This window comes from Strigops habroptila, chromosome 9 (genome assembly GCF_004027225.2).
Source record: "Strigops habroptila isolate Jane chromosome 9, bStrHab1.2.pri, whole genome shotgun sequence".
Taxonomy (NCBI): domain Eukaryota; kingdom Metazoa; phylum Chordata; class Aves; order Psittaciformes; family Psittacidae; genus Strigops; species Strigops habroptila.
This window is the reverse complement of record NC_044285.2, coordinates 24905620-24927539: the sequence shown is the minus strand read 5'-3', so window position 1 is coordinate 24927539 and position 21920 is coordinate 24905620. Positions and strand designations below refer to the sequence as shown.

General features: G+C 39.5%; 1 protein-coding gene across 4 annotated transcripts in view; it reads left to right on the top strand.

Moving 5' to 3' along the window:
- ABCB7 (ATP binding cassette subfamily B member 7) overlaps nucleotides 1–21580 on the top strand; it is a 40738-nt gene extending 19158 nt beyond the window's left edge. For 2 of the 4 annotated variants that reach the window (XM_030496943.1, XM_030496944.1), the window contains 12 exons: nucleotides 2423–2555; nucleotides 2998–3266; nucleotides 4329–4417; nucleotides 4498–4585; nucleotides 5536–5710; nucleotides 7056–7213; nucleotides 7732–7895; nucleotides 8059–8188; nucleotides 8598–8769; nucleotides 13101–13204; nucleotides 14773–14880; nucleotides 17262–21580. In XM_030496943.1, the coding sequence (XP_030352803.1) occupies nucleotides 2423–2555; nucleotides 2998–3266; nucleotides 4329–4417; nucleotides 4498–4585; nucleotides 5536–5710; nucleotides 7056–7213; nucleotides 7732–7895; nucleotides 8059–8188; nucleotides 8598–8769; nucleotides 13101–13204; nucleotides 14773–14880; nucleotides 17262–17480 (1809 nt within the window). In that variant the 3' untranslated portion in view covers nucleotides 17481–21580. The remainder of the gene's footprint in view (nucleotides 1–2422; nucleotides 2556–2997; nucleotides 3267–4328; nucleotides 4418–4497; nucleotides 4586–5535; nucleotides 5711–7055; nucleotides 7214–7731; nucleotides 7896–8058; nucleotides 8189–8597; nucleotides 8770–13100; nucleotides 13205–14772; nucleotides 14881–17261) is intronic. The other 2 variants (XR_003993077.1, XM_030496945.1) reach the window with 2 other exon arrangements.
- Nucleotides 21581–21920: the final 340 nt, after the last annotated feature.

The following is a 21920-nucleotide window of genomic DNA, read 5'->3' as shown; positions in this document are numbered from 1 at the left end:
ACTACCTGTAGTGTAGCATGGTCTGGTGAGGAGTAAAATCCCTGCAGAGGGATTTGTGAGAATCTGCAGCAAATCAAGACAGTCTGCATTACAATACTCTGATTTTCTACTGAGTAGTCTCTCCCAGGAAAACCTGCACTGTGTCATGTTGGTCATCACCCTAACACACATGGTAGTATATTTGTCTTTATTAAGAACAAAATGCCACCCAAAAATTGAATTTCAGTAACTCTGAAGGGAAAGCAGAGGAGTTTTGATTGTGCTGGGGAAGGAAGGGAGTTGATTTTTGGTACTGTAAAGATTCAGAACCTCTGTTAATGCATCCTCAGTTCCTTGTGGGGCTTTATGCTTAAGGTTTAAGCATGTAATAGCAGTGACCTGTTTGTCTGCTGTGTATAATTGAAGTTATCAGACATTATTGTGTACTGCTGCTTTGATGGTGTTTGTTGGCTTTCTGCAGGTAATGCTAACCTCAGGTCTTTTTTTTTTAATGGAGATTTCCACAGTTCCACTCTATTAAAAAGGAGCTGTTGCTGAACAACTCAGGCTTGCTCTGGAGAAAATTCAGAAGGATTTATTTGAAGTAGGACCTGATCTTTCAGCTCCCTTCCTTTTTGCCGTCACAAACCAGTAATAATCTTACCTAGATGCTCTCAGATCTCATCTCTCTCCTCTCAGGAGTTGTCTAGATTATGCTGCACTAAGAATTTGGTCATATTTGGTTGGAGTTTTTTTCCTGCTTCATGTATTTCATAGAGGAGATGCAGACAGGAAGAGTTGAAAATGGATTGCTTCCTCATTGGTATTTAAACCTTTTGCCTAAAACTGTTTAAATATAACATTTAAAAATAATTTTAATTATAATTATATATTAATTATTTAACTATAATTGAAGGAAGTGTTGTCAAAACTCCAGTTTCCCCTCTGGGTGAACGAAGTCTTCCACTACTTACAGTAATTTGCAACACTGGGAATATTTGATACTGGGATAGTTATTATACTTACTAGAAGCCTGTCTTCCAGCCTGAATTTGGACTGAAGTTATGAAAGACTTTACACTCTTCTTGCTTGAGACCTAGTTTTATCCAGCTAATTTGCAGTTCTTTCACTGGGCTTTCAGCTCTGACAGATGTCCCTAAATACAATTGGGATCTCAGTGGGTATACAAAACATTTGGTTGGAGAGAGCTGAAATATCTTTGTCAATCTGTTTTGATTTTTTTTGTGGCTTCTCATGTGAAATAATTTGCCATCTACCCATAATTTTTTTCCCAGATATTGAAAAAACCCTCTCACCTTTAAGCAAAGTCAGCTCTCTGTGAAGTATTTTAACATCTGCCACGATATAAGATTGTAGGTCTTAATGTACTTGTTCAGCTGCTAAAAACCTTGAATACTTTATGTTCAAATCTTCACTGTTAGAAGCCATTTGAATTAATGAATTCTATTAATTTTATGACATTTCACAATAATTTTTTTCTTGTTGGTACAAATGAGGGATGTAACAATTGAACATTAACAAGACTTGAGAATTGTATGTTTTCTGTAAGATTTCTACTATTTTCTCATGCTACAATTGTGCAAATCCTGATGTTGGTCTGTTTACACCTCTAGCCAGCTTGCTTTTTGCATGTAGATGAGACACCACTGTTAAGGGAGATGGGTTTTGGTGCTCTTCAAAAACATCCAGTGATGTACGATATGTCAGGTTGTCAATATGACTTTGGTGTTTTGTTTGAAGGCTCATGTTGAAGTAGTTTATAGTGTCTTGTAGACTATATGGACTGCATGGAAAGTCCTCTGTGCTGCTGTGCCAAATGCTTGGGTTAATATAGATATGAAGTTAATGTTTATAGTGATGTTGCAAATGGAAAGCATATTGAAATATTAAGGCAGTATTAACAGTCAGAAGAGGCAAAGGATAGGTTAACTTCTTTTCTTGGGCTTCGTAGAGCTTTGGTTTAATGCATCTCAGTTGGCCCAGTGTTAGCAATACGTGGGTGAGTTGTTTCTTGTGTAATAGTAGCTCTTCATAGTGAACATTGTCAGCATCACCAAAAGCAACCAACCTGTAATGACGATGTAATTTAGGAGCATGGTGAGTGTCTGCTGTTTGATTCGTTTCTAGTCTTGCCATTGCTGTACTGAGCGCTCAGCCTCAGTTTAAGTGCCTTTGCAGGGTACAGTTTCTTTAGGATAAAAATTGATATTTAAAGAAACCCATGAAAGAGACAAACTAACCCTGCAGTCCCAGGAGTAAAGACTTAATAGGAGAGTATTGTGCTTGAAATCAAGAGCCATCTCACCTGCACTAAGTGGTTAAGAACTAAATATAACAGTAGAGCAATTTCAGGAAAAATAGTCATGTTCCATAGATAGATGCTTTAATGCATATGGACTAATTGGTGTTCTTATGCTTTTAGGCCATGAATATATTGGTTCCCTTCATGTTTAAATATGCAGTAGACAGCCTCAACCAGGTATCTGGAAACATCCTCAACCTCAGCGATGCACCAAGTACAGTGGCAACTGTGGCAACTGCTGTTCTCATTGGCTGTAAGTGGTATTCCCAAATCCATTAACATCAGTTTTGTTGTCCTTCATTAAGGAAGTGGGACAGCAGAGCTTTTGAGCTGTGCCCTGCTAAGCATCTGGGATGGTTATTTCATAGTTACTTCATGTGTTGCTGTCCATTTCCAATGTTCTGTGGCCTTGCTTCTTGTATTCTAATTGAAAGATGAAATAATGCTTATAGAAACGATTCTTGATTATAAATCCTGCCCTTTCATATAACCAGCTGCAAAAGAAGCTGATTCAAAATGTGTGCAACGGTTTATAAATGAAAAATAGCATAAAGGTTTGGACCTGTTAAGTATAGATTACCTTTGAACTAAAAATGTTCAAAATATGTAAAGAATGAGCCTAATGTAATTTCATGCATGAAGGGAGGTTGGAAATGTAACTATTTTAATTTCATAAACTTTTTTATCTTTTTTAGATGGTATCTCAAGAGCCGGGGCAGCGTTATTTAATGAAGCTAGAAATGCAGTATTTGGGAAAGTAGCTCAGAATTCAATCAGGAGGATAGCAAAGAATGTGTTTCTGCACCTTCATAACCTGGATTTGGCGTTCCATCTAAGTAGGCAAACCGGAGCTCTGTCGAAAACCATCGACAGAGGAACAAGAGGCATCAGTTTTGTTCTTAGTGCTTTAGTATTTAATTTGGGACCTACAATGTTTGAAGTGGCACTGGTCAGTGGAATTCTGGTAAGTGTTGTTTATTCCTAAGCTGGAATTGTCTCATTTAGGAATAATACATTGATCTTATTTTACCAAAGCCTACTGACTATTAATAACAATAATTGCCTTTACCAGGTGGTTGTGAAAGCAACTGCTGTAAAGGAGAATAATCCTTAACTTTAAAATATTGGTTACTTTAAATCTGAGGAAGCAGAATATAATTGTCCAGGAATGTTGTGTCTTTGAGTGTTGAGGATAGAGGAGGGAGTGATTATTTGCTCTCTTCTGAATAGTGCTCTTTTCTTATACAGAACTTAAAAGTGAAAATTTTGTTTTGGAAAATAGGCTGCTTCTTACAAGTTTTAAGCTTAATAAGCTCAATTTTAACCTTTTCTTTTATAAATCACACTTAACTGTCTTTGAAATCAGGATCTTTGGATATTTACAGGCTAAAATATAAATATGTAGCTTAGACTAAATTAAAAGCAAGAATCTTGTTTTGTTTATTACCTTCTTTTTAGAAGGACTTAATCAAATTTGAATGTAACAAGATGAGTTAAAACCCTTGTTGGTATCAGGTTAAATTTTATAACCTTTGGAAGTTACAACTGAAGCTGGCTGCCAGCCAACCTGCCATGGTGCTTTAATTCTTCTTCGTACGGCTTTTCTCTCCTGATGTACCCTGAAGTAGAGAAAACACCTCATCAATTGTTTTGCAAGGCCATTTATTTCTTCCCCAGTCTTCACCTTGCTTTCAAAATCCACCTCGAAAGCATGCAAACAAATACTTATTTGTGATAACAACACAAACATCAGCAACATTTATGTTTTATAATGGCAAAAATCACTTTAAAGTGTTATAACACGCTAGCTCTTGGTTATTTCCTCCAACCTTTTTATCTGTACCCTTCTTGTTGCTGCTTTCCTTTTGAGTTTATACTTGTATTTAGTCTTAAGCTGTTCAGAGCAGGGAGTGTTGGGAGGGACCTTCAGAGTTTTTGTCTTGGGTTAAGCTATTAGAGTTTCGAGACAACAGTGAAGCTTCGAAAATGAATATAACTTTTTGTTTGTTTCTTTTACTTACTCCAGTATTACAAATGTGGTGCAGAGTTTGCTTTAGTAACTCTGGGGACACTAGGAGCCTACGCAGCATTCACGATAGGGATTACACAGTGGAGGTAAGGCCTACTCTCTGATTCATATGCATACTGGTTGCCTCAGCTTCAACTCTTGACTATATTAAGCCTTCATTTTACAGGACTAAGTTTCGAATAGAAATGAACAAAGCAGATAATGACGCAGGTAATGCTGCCATTGACTCGCTACTGAATTATGAGACTGTGAAGGTAAGACCAGTCTTTACTGCCAGGCACTTTGCCTTTCTTCTGTCAGCCTAAGGAAAGTGAGTCATAAGATTCATCTTTTGTAGGGCTACGTATTTGGAGCAATGGCGTATTTTAAAAACATTATTCATTGGAAGAGCACTACATGATATTGGTGGGGTAGCATGAAAGTCATTAGAGGGGCTTGAAAAAACCTATTTGCTAGTAAGAGTAAGCAGTTTCTTTCATGACTGAATCACCTTGACCATCAGTTTCTGCAAGAGTCTTGAAGAAGCTTCTCTTCACTTGCACAGTTGCCTTCTGAATGTCAGCCTGCAACATACTGTCTTCTCAAATGACTGCGTGTACTGTTTTCATTACCTATTGTGGTTTGTAGCACTCCATCGCAATGTTCACATTAAAGAGCAGGTCTATTAGTTCTTCTACTGCTACTGTTAAAAAATCCTGTAGGCAGCTTTGAAATTGTCCTGGGTCATGCTTATTTTATGCTACTTTTAGTTGGAGAGCTAGAGCTGGGAAGATAAACAGTGGCGTTAACTGTGAAGGAGGACTCGGGAGTAGTTATTGTGTGAGAAGTGCTGTTCTAGACAAAGTAACAAGGATATTCTAGTACATAAACAGTATCTTTCTCTTCTTTTTAGTATCTAGTGGCAGCTGATGTTTGGCTTTGACATTAATAAGGTAGAAGTTCTGCAAGACAGACACCCAATGTTATGAGAAGATGAGTATGGTGGGGATCTCTAATGTCTCCTTTCCCAGTGTAGAACATGCTGGGGTTTGATCACGTTTTTTGTTTTCACACACTAATCTTCTATCTCTTTTTAGTAGTTAGATGTCTTGAAGAGGGGTTGTGTGTGTATCTGTGCTTGTAGTATGTTTATACTGAATTTTATAACTAAAACAGTCTAGTATGTTTGAGACTGTCACAGTTGTTATTTTTCTGTATATCATAGTATTTCAATAATGAAAAATACGAAGCCCAACGGTATGATGAGTTCTTGAAGAGATATGAAAATGCCTCCTTGAAGACTACCTCTACTTTGGCTCTCCTCAACTTTGGACAGAGTGCTATATTTAGTGTTGGCTTGACGGCCATCATGGTGCTTGCCAGCCAGGGCATTGTTGCAGGTAACTCATCTGTCTGTAAGCTAAAAATGACTCTCCTTTACCTTTAATTCATTCATAATAGAGGTATTAATTAAAATTAACTTCTGGTTGATGTGATAGTTCATTTTGAGAGTTTTTGCTTGAGGGTTTTGGGTATTTCTGCTGCTTGTCATAAGATTTTTGGGAAGTTTCTGTTGAAGGGTTGTGAAAGACACTTATATAAATACAAATACTGCTATGGACCTTCTATAAAGATCCTTTCTTTTTACCCTCCTGCTTTCCCATGTTGGCAAGAATCAGAACTTTTCCCCGATGTGCTTTGTTTCCCGTAGTTTTATTACTGGTGTCCTTCACTTTCCTTAGATTAATAAGGTCACAGTATTAAAACAATTGTTTCTATATGTTAGTGTTTCATCTGTACTTATCTAATTTACTACATGAAGTAAAGCCTGCTAGTTTAGCAAGACACAGTACAAGCTTCAAATACAGTAGATGAATGCAACATTGGGATGAGGCTCGCTCAGCTAAAGCAAGGTGATTTTAGAGTAAAAATAATGATGCTTTGAACACTGTTAGCATCCAGAGCTGTTTGAAGGGTAGACCTTTATATCATGTTGTCTTTCTTGCATCTGCTTTGCTCTTTTAAGAGATGCCAGGACAGGGAAGAGTTACACTGTGAATGGATAAGTCAGTAGGTGCAGTTTATGGCTGTCCTTAATAAAATTTAGAATAGCCTTCAAGCAGGATGGTAGAAATACAGCTTTAAATCATCTTTCAGTACCTGCTTCAGCTGAACTGACCCTGCACTTACCTTTAGCCAGTGTGTCATCCTAAGTTTTCCCTTCATCAGTGTATTTGATATTAAGCTGCCTGGAGGTTCTCGCTATATGTTTTAGCAGCTCTGTTGTGTGTAGTATGAAAGTCCCCTCTTCACCATGACAAATTCTGTCATTTGGATTTGTCTGTAATTGTACTTCAGATTCTTCCCCCATTCTTGCTTTCATACGGCGGTTCCTGCCCTTCTAACTTATTTAGGCCTCTTTATGTTTCTCTGTGGAATTGACAACTTTACAATCTGATGTTTTCCATGAATTTCCTGCTGTGCTGCTTGTCTTATTTTCCAGGGGCTATTAGATCTTTTGAGTGAAATCCACACAAACATTGCCCATCGTTTCAGGCACCTTCCTATGTAAAATCTGATCTTCTGGGAATGCATTTGATTTACTATTTAAACGTCTGGGTTTAGAAATGGGATAAAAGAAACTAGACTTGATTGACTTGATTATTTTTTTTTTAATCTTTTGGTGCTTCCTAACAAGACAACCCTTCAAGTCTCCTTATTCTCTCACATCCGTTTTGTCTTAAGGCAGCCTTTCTGTTGGAGATCTAGTAATGGTGAATGGATTGCTGTTCCAGCTTTCTCTTCCCCTAAACTTCCTGGGAACAGTATACAGAGAGACAAGACAAGCACTTATAGATATGAATACCTTGTTTACACTTCTCAGTGTAGATACCAAAATTAAAGTAAGTAGTAGCTTATTTTCCTAACGTATCTGGGTATTTAACAGGGCTGTTTTCTACCAATGCCATCATTTCACCCTGCTTCTTAATTTCCAGGTTTAATTTCTATTCAAGCTGTTGTGTAAGGATGCTGTTCTGCCTCCTCTTTATGTGCAGTTAGTGCAATAGCAGCTGCTTTTTTCTTGCATAGCCTTTTAGTGACAGCAAAAGTTGCTTCACAAAAGCTGTGTTTGTATTGAGATCTCTTTTATTTAAGTATTCATTATTTATAATTAATGATGCAGAATTTATTACTGCAAAAGAAGTTATGAAGCAGAGTGTTTAAGCAGAAATTTTTACCTCCTTTGGGGAAAAGGAGGAGCAAACCCATTTCACTCGTGGTGGATTGTAGTTATTTTCAGCCTATCCAAGCTGGAGTGTCTGTTTGCCTTTTTCTGAGCTAGGAAATGGACTGTTCGGCTTGTTGAACTGCTTGAGATACTCTCTGAGCAGCATATAAAGTGGCACTCTTCTTTTAATAGGACAAAGAGCTGGCTCCACCCCTGCAGATCACACCACAGACTGCTGCCATCACCTTTGATAATGTGCATTTTGAATACCTTGAGGGGCAGAAAGTCCTTGCTGGCGTGTCTTTTGAAGTCCCTGCAGGAAAGAAAGTGGCCATTGTAGGAGGTAGTGGGTCAGGGTGGGTAAATGGACTAAATATGCCAATCAATGGAGCATTTTGTTTTTCAATGTGCTGCTTGTGTTTTGCTTGTGTTTATTATGTTTGTGACATCAATTCTGATTGGAGATAGTGAATTACAAGCTAGGAGTGTAACATAAGCTTCAATTCTTTTCAATTTCAGGAAAAGCACAATTGTGAGATTATTGTTTCGTTTCTATGAACCTCAGAAAGGAAATATTTATATTGCTGGACAGAACATACAAGATGTCAGTTTGGAAAGTCTGAGAAAGGCAATAGGAGTCGTGCCTCAGGTATACCATGGTTCGTTCTCCCCAGATAGTCCATTGGAATAGTAAACCTCAGTATTCTGACACTGTGGTTCAATGAGGGCCAAACCTAATGCAATGGTAGTGTCTGGTTCCTTTGAAAGTCACCATGCTTCATGAGAAACTGCCTCCAGCTTTTCAGTGATCTAGCTTTATAGTAGATTACCATCCATAATGAGTTAGCAAAGTGGTAAAATCGTGCAGAACACATTTTGTGTCCTAAATATATATATTAATCCCATTATTGGGAAAAGAAATTTCCCCAGATGCTTTTACCTTCAGGCTTTTTGCAAAAATGTAAACTATTCTGTATTGCTTTCTGTCGTGGATCGGGGATAGTTTTTAATCTGTTGTTCATGGTTTCTTGTTTAAAATATTCTTTCCATAAATGTAGGATGCTGTTCTCTTCCATAATACCATCTATTACAATCTGCTCTATGGCAATATTGGTGCAACACCAGAAGAGGTGTATGCAGCAGCAAAGCTGGCAGGAATCCACGATGCAATTCTTCGAATGCCAAATGGTTACAACACTCAGGTTGGGGAACGAGGACTCAAGCTCTCAGGTAAGGTCTTCAGTGCATAAGCTCTTTGTATCCCTTTTGCAAATACCTCAAAGTTCAACCCATACTTTACTCCTCAGGTATAGAGTCATAGAATCAGTCAGGTTGGGAAAGGCCTTTAAGATCATTAAGTCCAACTGTTACCCCAGGGCTGCCAAGACCACCACTAAACCATGTCACTAAGTACAGTCAGACTTGCTTTTAGTTTATTTACATTATAACATAATTGTAAGGCTAAATATTAATACAAATATTTGCAGTTTAAGGCAAATGTAGTCTGCAAGATATTTAAAGGGATGTATTTTCAAGGGATAGCATTAAATGAGTTGATGTGTGAGCATGCATCTAAGTGAAAATAATCTTTCTTGTAAACTGCTTGGGTAGTGGAATGCATGTGACTAGAATTGGGAGCTTTCTGTATGTGTGCTTTGCATGTAGGATGTGATAGGCCATCTCCTGTTGTCTTGGTTTGAAAAAGCAAAACATGTTACAGTTTTGCTTAAAATTGCTGACCCATATGAGCAGTGCTGGGGCACAGTTTGTGATACTGGTTTGGTATCTTTTTCTAATACAGTCTTAAAGGTGTTTAGATAAGTGTGAAGTCATTTTAAATACTTGGATGAATTTTGACAAGGTAGGTAGCATAATGCTGAATGTGCAAAGAGTAGTAGTGGAGGGACAGCAGTACATACACAACTTGGAACTACTGCTCTGCAGTGGCTTTCTAAACTTCTCCTGAATACAAGGCCTTACTGTCTGGCAAGCTCTAAATATGCGTGGCAGAGCTTAATGTTCTTTCACTCTGACTCTGTGTACAAGACACCATTTATTGATAGACCAAAGAACAGTTCAGCTATTTTTGTTTGCACGTAGCGGGTAGCGGTGGAGGGCAGACTGCTCTACTCCACTGGGAATGAGCTATGGCCCTACAGGAGAGAGAAACTTAACCTCAGTGAGTCTGGAAACTTCAGGGTACTGAGGTTGCTTCAGAATGGTGCTGAGATGTGTGTATCTTCAGTGTATGTGGGGCTGGTGGGGGTCCAGAGGCACAGGAATGCAGCATGTTCAGACAGAGATGCTGCCTGTTGCAGGCAGCAAGCTGTGTGTGGTGTTTCTTACTGTGAAGATGCTGAAGTCAGAAGTCCTGGTCTCTTTGAAACAGAGGATCAGAGGTTACATTCTGTATCCAGAATGTATGTGCAGGGGAAAGCATGCACATTTGCAAAAGGGGAATATAGAGAAGGTTGAAAGGGAGGTAAAATATGCGAAGCACAAATCTGGGTGAGTGAGTAGAAGATACAAGATAGGTACTGGCAGAGCTGTAGAGAACTGTGATAATGATGAAAGATTTCTCTTGTGCTGCCTGTCTCCCCAGACTAGTAATTTCTAGCAAGAGGATTTGACTAACAATAGGTTTGAAATGTTTTGGCATTTATATAGGAGCATAGAATGATTTGGGTTGGAAGGGGTCTTCTAAAGATCATCTAGACCAACCTTCCTGCCGTGAGCAGGGGCATCTTTCACTAGAGGAGGTTGCTGAAAGCCTTAGCCTTATGTTGAGGTTTAGATGTGATTTTAGGAAGCATTTCTTCACTAAAAGGTTTATCAAGCATTGGAACAGGCTGCCCAGAGAAGTGGTGGAGTCACCATCCCTGGAGGTATTTAAAATACATGTAGATGTGGCACTTGGGGACATGGTTTAGTGGTGAACTTCGCAGCGCTGGGTTAATGGTTGGACTTGATCTTAAAGGTCCTTTCCAACCTAAATGATTCTGTGGTTCTGTGTCCAGTTCTGAATCTGGAGAAGTGTGCTCAGGCATGGTGGTGTTTCCTTCTGACCTTGAGACACCTTTAACAGACCTTTGATAAAATTGGGGCATGCCTTTACTCCATCCTTCATTTTGGGCTACCACTGCGATGGTCATAAGCACCCATCTAACAGCGCTTTAACAGAAGTGGCATTTAGAAAGTGAAGTGTATTCCTTTCATCTTTTGTATTTAAAGAAAAAAGAGCCTGTAAAATCTTTCTAAGGAGAAAGATACTAGATTTGTGAGGTGATAAAAAAAGAGCTCAGAGTGGGCGTCTGCCATTGAAGTGGCAGCTTCAGTCCTTATTTTCAAAAATTATGCTAGTATTGGCAAACAATAGCGATAAACAAGCTTCAGTGATGTTTACAGGCAGGGGACAGGAGTCATGAGCTGATGCTCTCAGAAATGTCTGCTCATCCCTGACTTGATCTTAAATGCAGTTGTGTGCTTGGCCCTTAGGGAGTTTGATTCTGTGCTTTTGCAGGTGGCTTTGGGTTGGAATGCAAAGTCACCGTGTCCACTGCATCCCGCGGGCTTTTGTTACATCAATATTTTCGTTGATAAAGAGAGCTGTAATGGCCAGAAATGGTTTAGTTATTGCATGGATTGGAGATGTCAGAGGCATATTTTTGAGTTCCTTCAGTAGCTCTGTAAAAACACAGCATTCTGTTACTTAGAATCTCTGAATAGCAGAATGGCTCCCTAAATTGTTCTAAAGGTGTAGATTAGATTAATTTCTGAATCTGTTGAAGATTTGAGTTGGGTGAGGCTTCTTGTGCCTCTCCTCTAAGAAAAAGACAAAGTCCTGGCTCACTTTGTCTGTTTTAGATGATATTTTGTGGGAGAAGTGGGGGGATGGAGAGCCCTGTGAATTTAAGTGGCCCTCTTTAAAATCCAGGCATTTTTCCCCTACCATGTGGTAGGGGAAAAAAAGAGGTTTTGGGGACCGCTACCATGGGGGTGTGTGTGAAAGGCACAGTCGCAGTTAATGTGGTTCTCGGATGTGTTAACAGTGGCAGTGATGTGTAGAGCCAGTAAAGGCTGCAATCTTCATTTGGGGCCCTGGTTCTGTGAATAGTTAAATCTGTTGGGTGCAGCAAGTGAGTAGCTTAAATAATAAGTAAATTGGATTCTCCCTGTACGCAAGAATTTGGTACGTTATGGATTCCTTTCCTCTAGTAAATTAACAGTTTACCTCTGCGAGGATTGACATTGGGAAGCTATGTTAGAAGTGCTGTCTTGATACTTTAAAAGTGCTGGATTTGTTTTTATAGTTGGCAAGAACGTTAATGCAAACAAGCCTCCCTCATGGCAGTACAGCAGCATGGATAACAGGCTCAGTATCTCAGTTTCTCTCCCCTAGTGTGGTTTCTCTTGCTTGCGTGGTATGAAAATAGGCATAAAGAAGTCTTAGTTGCAATGAGAACTCTATCAATTTAAATGGTGAAGTGAGCATTTAGTGCAGTTCTTACTGGTCTCAATGACTGATTCCTCAAGAGTAAATAATGAAAACCAAGTTGTTTTGGCTTTTTCAAGTAGATACCATTTCAGTGGTTTGTAATACAGAGCTGCAACAGCCCCAACCCCTGACTGTGTGGATGAAAGGGTTAACATGCTGCTATCCTGAATATGAGTGGGGAAGAACATGAAACAAGTCAAAATGCTACAAATATAAGGAAAGACCTTGGATTTAGTTAGTGTAGTGTGTCTTTCAAACATGGGTCTTGTCAAGCTGAGTTTTGAACATGCTTTAAAGGCGAGAAAGGGAGAGTATATTAAAATAGACTGAGTAAATTGTACAATTCTAATTGCTGCTGTGTTCTGCCAAAGACAGCTTAAAATTTGAACTGCAGCATTATCATCAGCCTTTTAAATGGTTTATTAAAGCATGTTCTCTCCTGATAGGAATGGAACATTAACAAGAATATAATGGTATTAAATGGAATGTTTTGAAGTCTTGGATAAAACAGAGGAGGACAAGAGCACCAGTGTGAAATGTTTGCTTTGCATACCAAATGGTTAGCAGATTTGAAGTTCTCAGATGCACCTGTTTTCCTGTCTGTAAAAGTTGTCCTAAGTTATTCTTGAGTTGATGTTGGCTGTGAGAATTGTGAAGGGAGGAAACTAGTCTGAAACTTGGTCACATCAGAAGCCGACAGGTGTAATGAAGGTGGTTTTCAATCCCATTTTAATTGTGTTCTTTACTGAAGTTTGCTGGTTAAAGCTGTTAGGTAGGGATGCTTTGAATCTGGGCCATTATGGAGTGAAAAGTTAGATTAATTTCAAGGAGAGACCTGAAAGAAAAGTCCTTCTCTAAAAGGATAAGCAATCTTGAGTCACTTTGGATTTATTAGCAGGAACTTGTGTGATATCTCATGTAACATGTAGAGACCTTTATCAGTAGCAACTATGATGTATATTTAAATAAAAAAAGAACCACCCCCCAAACCAATCCTGTCTGCTGATGAATTTAGAATATCATGGTTGTAACTTCATCTTTTTTTTTTTCCTCTCCCCCCATTCAGGAGGAGAAAAGCAAAGAGTTGCAATTGCTCGAGCAATGTTAAAGGAGCCATTTATTCTTCTCTATGATGAAGCCACATCATCTTTAGATTCAATTACGGAAGAGGTAAATGGGGATATAAAAATACAAAACTGAAGAGGTGTAATGATGGCTGATTCTGATGCTTTTTCCTTGTTCTTTTCCTCCCAGAAAGAATTCTCTTCTTTTTGCCAGATGGTTATCATGTGTTTTCCTGCTATTATTATTAAGAGATCCTATGTCTAAGCCTGTTTCCTAAAGGCCAGAGCAGAGACACTGAGTCTGTCTACCTTGAGACATAATGATGAATATCAACTCTGGGTGTATTTTCTGTTGTACACTCTTGAAGTCCCAGTCACTCTTAAACAATTATCTCTTGAAGCCCTTGCAAGTACTTCATGTGGCCATGAAGTGTGAAGCTCTCCAGTCCACTTTAGAAGGTGTTTAGATGACATGTAGCAGTCATTAAAAATGTCTTACAAATAATGTTGACATAATACAGAACAGAAAACCTGTTGTTTGTTGTGTAGCATCTTTCTGAGCTGTAAATCAGGTAGGTGGGACCTGCGGTGCTGGTATTAATTTGTATTCCTTTCACAGGAAGGGCTGTGAAACAGCAGAGTGTTGTGACACAGATGTCATGACACGACCACAGTAACTGCATCAGGTTTCATAACTACATCTCTGCTTAAGCACAAAAACTCTCAGCACCAGCAGTAATTTCACAAACTAATGTCATCAAAAACTAGAGCTAGAGCTCTGTTTGTGTTCACTTATGCAGATTATTGAGGAGATTTATTGACCTGTAATCACTAAATTACCTTCATTTTCCAGATACAAAGCAATCAGGGTACAAACCGTACATCCACATAGTGCAGCTCTCAAACATAGTACAGCTTCCTCATTGGGCCAGAAATGTTCACAACACACACAATCCTACAGAAAGCTGCTTGGATTCTTCCTCTCTTTTGTTTTGCTGTACTTATTGCAAGAATCATGAGCAAAGCTGAAAATTTCACAGCAGAACTGAGCTTTAAAGACAGCAAATGAAACGAGTCCTTCCCACAAAAGTATGTCTGGTAATGGGAATGTTTTCAGACAAAGGCAAGTGTTTTTCGGGAAAATAAAGTGGACAGTTATTGTAGTAAGGGCACAAATTCCCAACTAGTGCTGCTCGCATCTGGATGCAGTTGTGGAAGGGGGAAGCTGCTCGCAAAGGAAGCAGTGGATAGATAATTCCCAGGATTGCTTTAACTACATGCTCCATATTGGCATGATACTGAGAGGGATTTTTTTCTTTAACTTTCATTGATTTGAATGTATTATTATTTTTGTCATGTGCTTTTACTGCTGTTTATGTTGCTTTTGAGCATGGCCGCATAGGGAAGTTTTTCCTGCAGTCAAGTAACACTTCTCTTCCTTTGTCCCTAGGGTATGTGTGGTTTTCTGTGAATGCTCAGAGCCACAGATATTCCATGCTTGGGACTCTTGTGTAGATACTCTCTCGTAGGTGTTTCTTACTGTGAAGCTGTAGCAGCACTGGAGATGTTTGTCAAAACTTATTTACAGCAACTTGCGTATTTCCAGACAAGGTTTTCTTTCTCTTTATACCACCCAGGAGTGTGTCAGAGTTTGTCTCTGTTTGAATCTTGCAGAATATTCTCAGTGCCATGAGGGACATGGTGAAGCACCGAACGTCAGTTTTCATTGCTCACAGGTTGTCAACAGTAGTTGATGCAGATGAAATCATTGTGCTGGATCAGGTGAGGTGATCACCCTGGGATCTGTTGTTTTCACATAATGGCAGTGTTTGTTAGAGAGCCTGTGTGTCCATTTTGAAACATTATACTCCCACCAAGCCACAAAGTTCTTACTCTGGGAATGAACCGTATTAGAGAATTCTAAAAGCCCAAGCTTTGCTTTTTGTATATTTACAACCAAATTTTATCAGTTGCATTGTATGATTCTTGTATGGTTTGTTTTGTATGTTTTATTTTCACTTAATTTGCATAGTTCATTTAATTACATGTTCTTTGGATGGATGATTGCAAATTCCACTTGATGCTCTGGGACTGGCTTAATGTTGCATGTTTTGAATCTCATTTATTACATGCTTCTCTCAGATTAGGTTTCCTAATCTGTTCCCCCAATTTACACTTCATTCTCAGGACTCATCGAGGTCTTTTTTTCACATACATCCATTGTTTTTTCTTTCAATGGAAAGAGAGGACTGCATGTTCTGTTTCCATGCAGATAAAACCGTTGTCCAATCTAATGATGTTATAAATCTGATCATCATTGTCTGTTGTACCTCTAGAAAAGTGTGGTTATTCCCTTTCTGTATGCTTCTTTTATAAGGGAAACAAAAAGTTTCAACATCTGATTTACTAATATCACTATATTCAACTGTTATCTCGTAGTCAGTTTGTCCTAAATCTATTTTCTTCTCTTACCCATATCTGGCTATAGATTTAAAATAAACACATTTCTTTATTGTAACTTCATAGTTGCTCTTTTAACTGATAATGCTGAAAATACAGCGCTCTAATCTGCTGATAATGGATGTTAAATATATCTCTGCGTTCACTTTTTTCAGCTGCTATTTATATGCTGGTGATCATAGGTGTATTTAGTGACTAAAATATGCATATCTAAAAGAAAATAAATTATTCCTACACTGCATTAAATGATTTCATGGGGAATTGGAACAAAGTCTTACGAAATGGTGGCATTCGTGACTCTCTTTGCTATCCAAATCTCAGCTTCATAGAGATGAAGCTCGAAATGAAGTAGTAGAATAAATCACTTGTACTGCTCTGTGGAGTTTTTATTTGGTTTTGATCACATTTCCTAAGGTGTATCCTTTATGTAACCACACGTTAAAGCATCTTGCAAGTGTTTTTTAACATGTTACAAGGCAATCTGCGACTTTTTGTTTTCGAGGCAAGTTTTCACAGCTTACTACGAGTGTGTTTTGTGTTAGAGTGTAACTGTTACATGAAAAATAAAAGCACAACCTCAAACTGTAAACCAGTTAGGGTGCTCGCTTTCATCGCTGGTGTTAGTGTAATAAAGATTGTGAATGAGTAAGGCAGTGTGGTGCATCACTTGTGGTGCCCGACTGCTTCAGGTGGCATCTTTGACGTTTGCTCAGCAGAAAGTTGCCTCTTGTCATCCCAGCTTGATTGATGAGCGCTGTGTTAACAACCAGATAAATGAGGCTCAGCAGTGGAGATGAGGCAAGATGATTGTGACTGGTTTTGCTTAGCAATGGAAATAGGGCATCATCATTTCAACACCTTTTTGCCTAGGTAAAATCAGGATAATTCTTGAGTGAGTAAACACTATATTAATGGTCTTTTATATGATTGTTCAAGACTCATTGGAAAAAAAAGAGGCCCTAATTCAAAGCCTAGATTCTACTACAGTGAACTCTGGGAATTAACCACTGAAAGTTTAAAATACATTCTGCAGTTAGGCTGGTCAAGTGTGTGTTTGCTCAGATTCCACCAGCACGACTAGGAATAGAAGTGACAAGACCCAGTTTTTCTCCCAGCATGTTCATCAGCAGCTGTCACAAGGAGGTAGATTTAATTGTAGATCCGAATTTAGTTCTAATATAAAATCCATGTAGCTGTCTGTATAATGCTGTCTTTTCCCAAAAGAAATAATAGCTGGAGAAGGAATACATTATTTTAATTTGAAGTTGCTGAATGTAAATGTGTATCTCACAGTAAAAAGATGAGTCTGTTTTTTTGAAGAGTGGTGGTGTTTTGCTGTCTGTGGGATTCGAGTTCTCCTCTCCAGCTCTTCCTTCCCATCTCCACAGCGATAGGCAATAAATCATCTTTGCTCTTGAGAATAGCACAGATGAACCGAGCTGCTCACTCAATTTTCCTAATGGCAATGACACAAGTTACTGAGCACCCATCTAAAAGCACAATTTACACTAATTGTTTTTAGGGTTTGGTTTGAAATGCGTTTTGCTTATCTAGGACAAATCCCTCTCTGTCTGCTCTTTTAGTTTCTTACTGTGTGTTTGTTATCAAGCAAAGACAAATACATGTTTGTTTTGGGTGATCAGCATTTACATTCCTAAGGATCTGTTAATATTGACTGCTGACTTACTCCGCTTCTTTTACAGGGTAAAGTTGTGGAACGTGGTAGACACACGGACCTCCTTGCAAGTCCTAACAATCTCTACCACGAAATGTGGCACACACAGAGCAGCAAAGTACTCAATAGCCATAACCATCCAACCTGGGAAGAGAGAAATAAACCTATGTCCAAAGAGGAGGAAAGGAAGAAACTAGAAGAAGAAATCACCAATAGTGTGAAAGGCTGTGGAAACTGTTCATGCTAAGTATGATCCTGGATTAATCCTGTCTAAGAGGTTAAGGATGCACAAGATGACAGTGAGGCGCAGCTCTTGTTTTTAAGTCAGCGTTCAAAAACTTCCTGGGTTTTGCAGTTTTTGGGTTTTACAGTTTCTCAGAGGGACATAATTTCAACCAAAGGAGTTCTATTTTTTCATCTTTAGGAATCTCTAATATTCACTGGCATCTGCAAGAGGTGAGCTGCTTCAAAACCTTTAAACTTCTCAACTAAGAGTGTAATTTATACAGGTTTTAGGCATTGGTAAATTCTCCTGGTAGATGCTTGAGGTGGATTATTAAACTGTAAACAGATTTGTCCTCAATTTACATTATTTCTCATCATTAATGGTTGATAAATGTCACATTTTAATTGAGCTAATTTGAACTCATTTGCTAGTGAGGAAGATGCAATATAAATTCTTCAGTGGTATTTTGGTTTAAAAATGTTCTTTCTTGTAAAGAATAAGAAAAGCCTCCACAAATATTAGAGGCTTCTGGTAGCAATAAATATTGGAATTACTCATCTCACCCTTCCAAAACACCTTTCAGACTGGGCTATCAGAACATGCATTGGTATTACTTTAAAAGAAAACTAACAGTATTTCTAAGAGCTGGCAAACACCTGGAATTGACAGAATATTGTGTGACTTTACAGAAAACCACCAAAATGTTGTGTGTAAATATGAAGAATTGGAAGTTGCCCTTAAATCAAAGAATCTGAAAGCAAAGATTCTGTATCCTCAGCATCTGCTGTAGTAGTCAAAGCAGAAGTCAGTCCCCTTTTCTATTTCAGTCGTGGTCCTGGGGCACAATTAAGATTCAATAAAGACTTCCATAAATTTCCATTATGTCATTAATGTATGAGAAAATGACCTGGATAATGGTGAAAGCGTTGCTGTAATAATCCCATTTCAATAGTTAAAACTTCTTCAGTGGCAAGAAACCTCAGTGTGTGTGATTTGCAGGACGCTGCAGGTGTGTTAGGTTTGTGTAGTAAGGTTTTGGTAGGGGGGGAGCTACAGGGGTGGCTTCTGTGAGAAGCTGCCAGAAGCTTCCCCGTGTCTGATGGAGCCAATGCCAGATGGCTCCAAGGTGGACTCGCTGGCCATGGCTGAGCCCATCAGGAGCAATGGTAGCGCCTCTGGGATAATGTATTTAGGAAGGGTGGGGGGAAACTTGTGCAGCAGCAGCAGCAGCCAGAAGAGAGGAGTGAGAATATGTGAGAGAAAGAGCCCTGCAGACCCCAGGGTCAGGGCAGAAGGAGGGCAGAAGGTGCTGCAGGTGCCAGAGCAGTGATTCCCCTGCCGCCTGTGGTACAGACCATGGTGGGGCAGGCTGTGTTCCCTCATCCCACTGGAGCAGATGACCACCTGCAGCCCATGGAGGACCCAAGCTGGAGCAGGGGGATGCCTGAAGGAGGCTGTGACCCCATGGGAAGCCCACGCTGGAGCAGGTTTGCTGCAGGACTTGTGACCTTGCAGGGGATTCACACTGGAGCCATCTGATCCTGAAGGATGCACCCCATGGAAAGGACTCACACTGGAGCAGCTCATGAAGAATGGCCACCTGTGAGAAGGACTCACATTGGAGAAGTTCCTGGAGGACTGTTTCCCATGGGAAAAACCCCATGATGGAACAGGGGAAGAGTGTGAAGAGGAAGGAGCAGCAGAGATGACATATGATGAACTGACCACGACTCCCATTCCCTGTCCCCCTGCGCCACTCGGGGAGGAGGCAGAGAACTTGGGAGTGAAGTGGAGCCCTGGAAGCAGGAATGGGTGGGGGGAAGGTGTTTTAAGATTTGGGTTTATTTCTCATTATCCTATCTAATTGGCAATAAATTAAACTAGTTTCCCAAAACAGAGTCCATTTTGCCATGACAGTAATGGTGAGTGATCTCCCTGTCCTGATCTCGACCCAGGAGCCTTTTGTTATGTTTCCTCTCCCATGTCCAGCTGAGGAGGGCACTGATGGAGAGGCTTGATGGGCACTGGGGATCCAGCCACGGGCAACCCACCACAACAGGATGTATTTTTAGGCCTTAGTTCTTCAGGGAGATTTCCCCTGTTTATCCCTGGTTATTCTGGTATAATTCTTCATGTTGAATTTAAAGATCTTTCCCTATGTTGAAAAATATCTTTTTTCCCTGGGGAATTACACCAGTATGATTACACTGATAGAATTACATTTGTAAATCAGCTGCAGGATTTCTCAGTGTGGGCACCAGCAAAGCACTGAATTTGATGTTTCTGGAAATGGAGTTGCAAATAGTGTTTATTTTGTGTTATACCCTCCCACTGCAACTAAATACAGGAATAGAACCTTAGTGGGTCTGAAACCTTTGCGATCTTTTCTGCTAGTTACTCACTTTGTTAAAATGATGGGTGAAAAAAGCCAACCTGGCATCAATCTCCAGTTACAAATGATCTTAAAAGTATATAGAATGCAAGGACTTTTATTTTCATCCTTGGAGTGCAGAAGCAAAGTGAAGCCTTGTTCACGTAGTGGCAGTTCAGGATTCTAGCTTACAATCTTCCTTTTGTTTTCACTAATTGTCTCCTTTTTTAGTTCCTGCCAGCACTGAGGTTGACTATAAAGATGCAGTTATCTCTGAACTGCCAGAAATGGTTAGCAAAGGTTTGTTAAAAAGTCTTTTTTTAGGAGGCATCTCCCTTTCCTGTGTCATGGATAATACAAAACCAAATAATGTGTTGTCCCTGCCCACCCCCAAGAGCCAGTTTGTGGAGTATTTGTCCGCTGTTGCATGCAGCAGGTAATGTGCAAAGGCTGTAAATTGTAATATTGCAATCCTAGCAATTCTTATTTTCCTTTGGCACAAGTATTAGGAATGTCACTAGTCTGAAAGATGGAGAAGTGTTGGGTTTTTTCCTCAATGATCAGTTTTCCATATTGCAGGGCTTGGACATCCTAGTAATCGCCAACAGAGAGCACAGAAGCTGGTGTTCTCTTCTCAATGCCTGCAACCAAAAGCCATTTTAATGTCAAACTTGATTGTGAAAGGAAGTTCTCAGGTGAGAGCTGGTTCATTTCATCACTGGGGATGGACTTTGCAGGTATTATACAACATGCGGAGTGTTAACATTTGGCTTGTGGTTGGCACCTCAGAGCAATACTTGGTGACTTCTTGTCTGCTAGAAAGTAAAACTTGTGTTCTCTTTGGTTTTAGTTTTTATATACTATGGCTCAAGCATCACCATTAGAAGCAGACGTTTAAAACACTGACTGGGAGGGTTGTGGCTTTGGAGAGCCTCTTGCTGTAGTGCTCTGGCTCTTGGGACAGTAGATGTGGCATCTCTTCATGAAGCTGTACAGTTTCTTACAGAACAGGGGCTTATTTTGGAGCTCTTTGACAGCCTCTGTGGATCTGGGTAATTCTGCTCTTCTGTAAGCTGAAGCATCACTTTTCCAAACAGCAGCTTTTCATATTCTGGACTTTTAGCTGGTGGGTTTTCAAAATTCAGGTCATTACTACCATTATAAAAATCTCTGTATGCAATTTGAGAGTGGGAAAAGCCATTTATCTCAACCACCCCCCCCTTCATTCTCTGTTGTTAAAGGAAATATGTTTGTGAAAAATGGGTGTTAAAAAGGGGCTGCTTCTTGCAGTGTCTAATCATGTATTAACTATGAACCTACAGAATTTAATTCCCATGTAAAAACTTCTTAGGCACAAGATTTGAAGACGCAACAGAAGAAATTCTAACCTCCAAGTTCGAAAACTGAATTAGTGGTTGGTGGGGAGGTCATTTTGCTCCTTACAAATGGATGTTAATAATATGCTGCTTGCAGGTGATCCCTCTGTTTCCTCAGCAGTTCTGTTACATGGATTAGGCGTTACCTACATCTCTTACCACTGAGGTTTTAAGTTATGTTCAGGTTTCTTTTCAGAATGGAAATGTAAAAATTACATTGTACAGTGAGATGATGTTCAAGAACAACCAAAAAAGCCAGGTTAAGATCCCAGTGTGTAAGTATTCTGCTGGAAGACTTCTTACCCTGACTCCTGTTGTTCAGCTGTGTATAGAGAATTATTACGAAATAAAGGATTTATCTTTGTGAATAGAAATGGGTGTCCTGTCAAAATGGCTCTTCCAGCTTTGCAGCAGTTTCCAGAGGAAACAGTGGTGTGGAATATGAATAGCAGTGATTTTAATAACAGCTGTGGAATCATGGGTTTTCCCCTCCAAAAGGGAAGCTCTGAATGGGCTTTTTCAGTAGAAGCATTTGTTTGCAGTGCTTGGTGATGGGAGTGAAGCTGAGAACAACTGGTAGGGATTTGGGTTAGCATGATCCAGATGATCCATCAGAAAGGTGAGTTCATGTGCTGCACCTGAGTTCTGTTCCCACTCAGCTTCTATATCCCCTTAATTTTCAGTGTTTGGAGCTGCAAAATCACATGAAGAGCA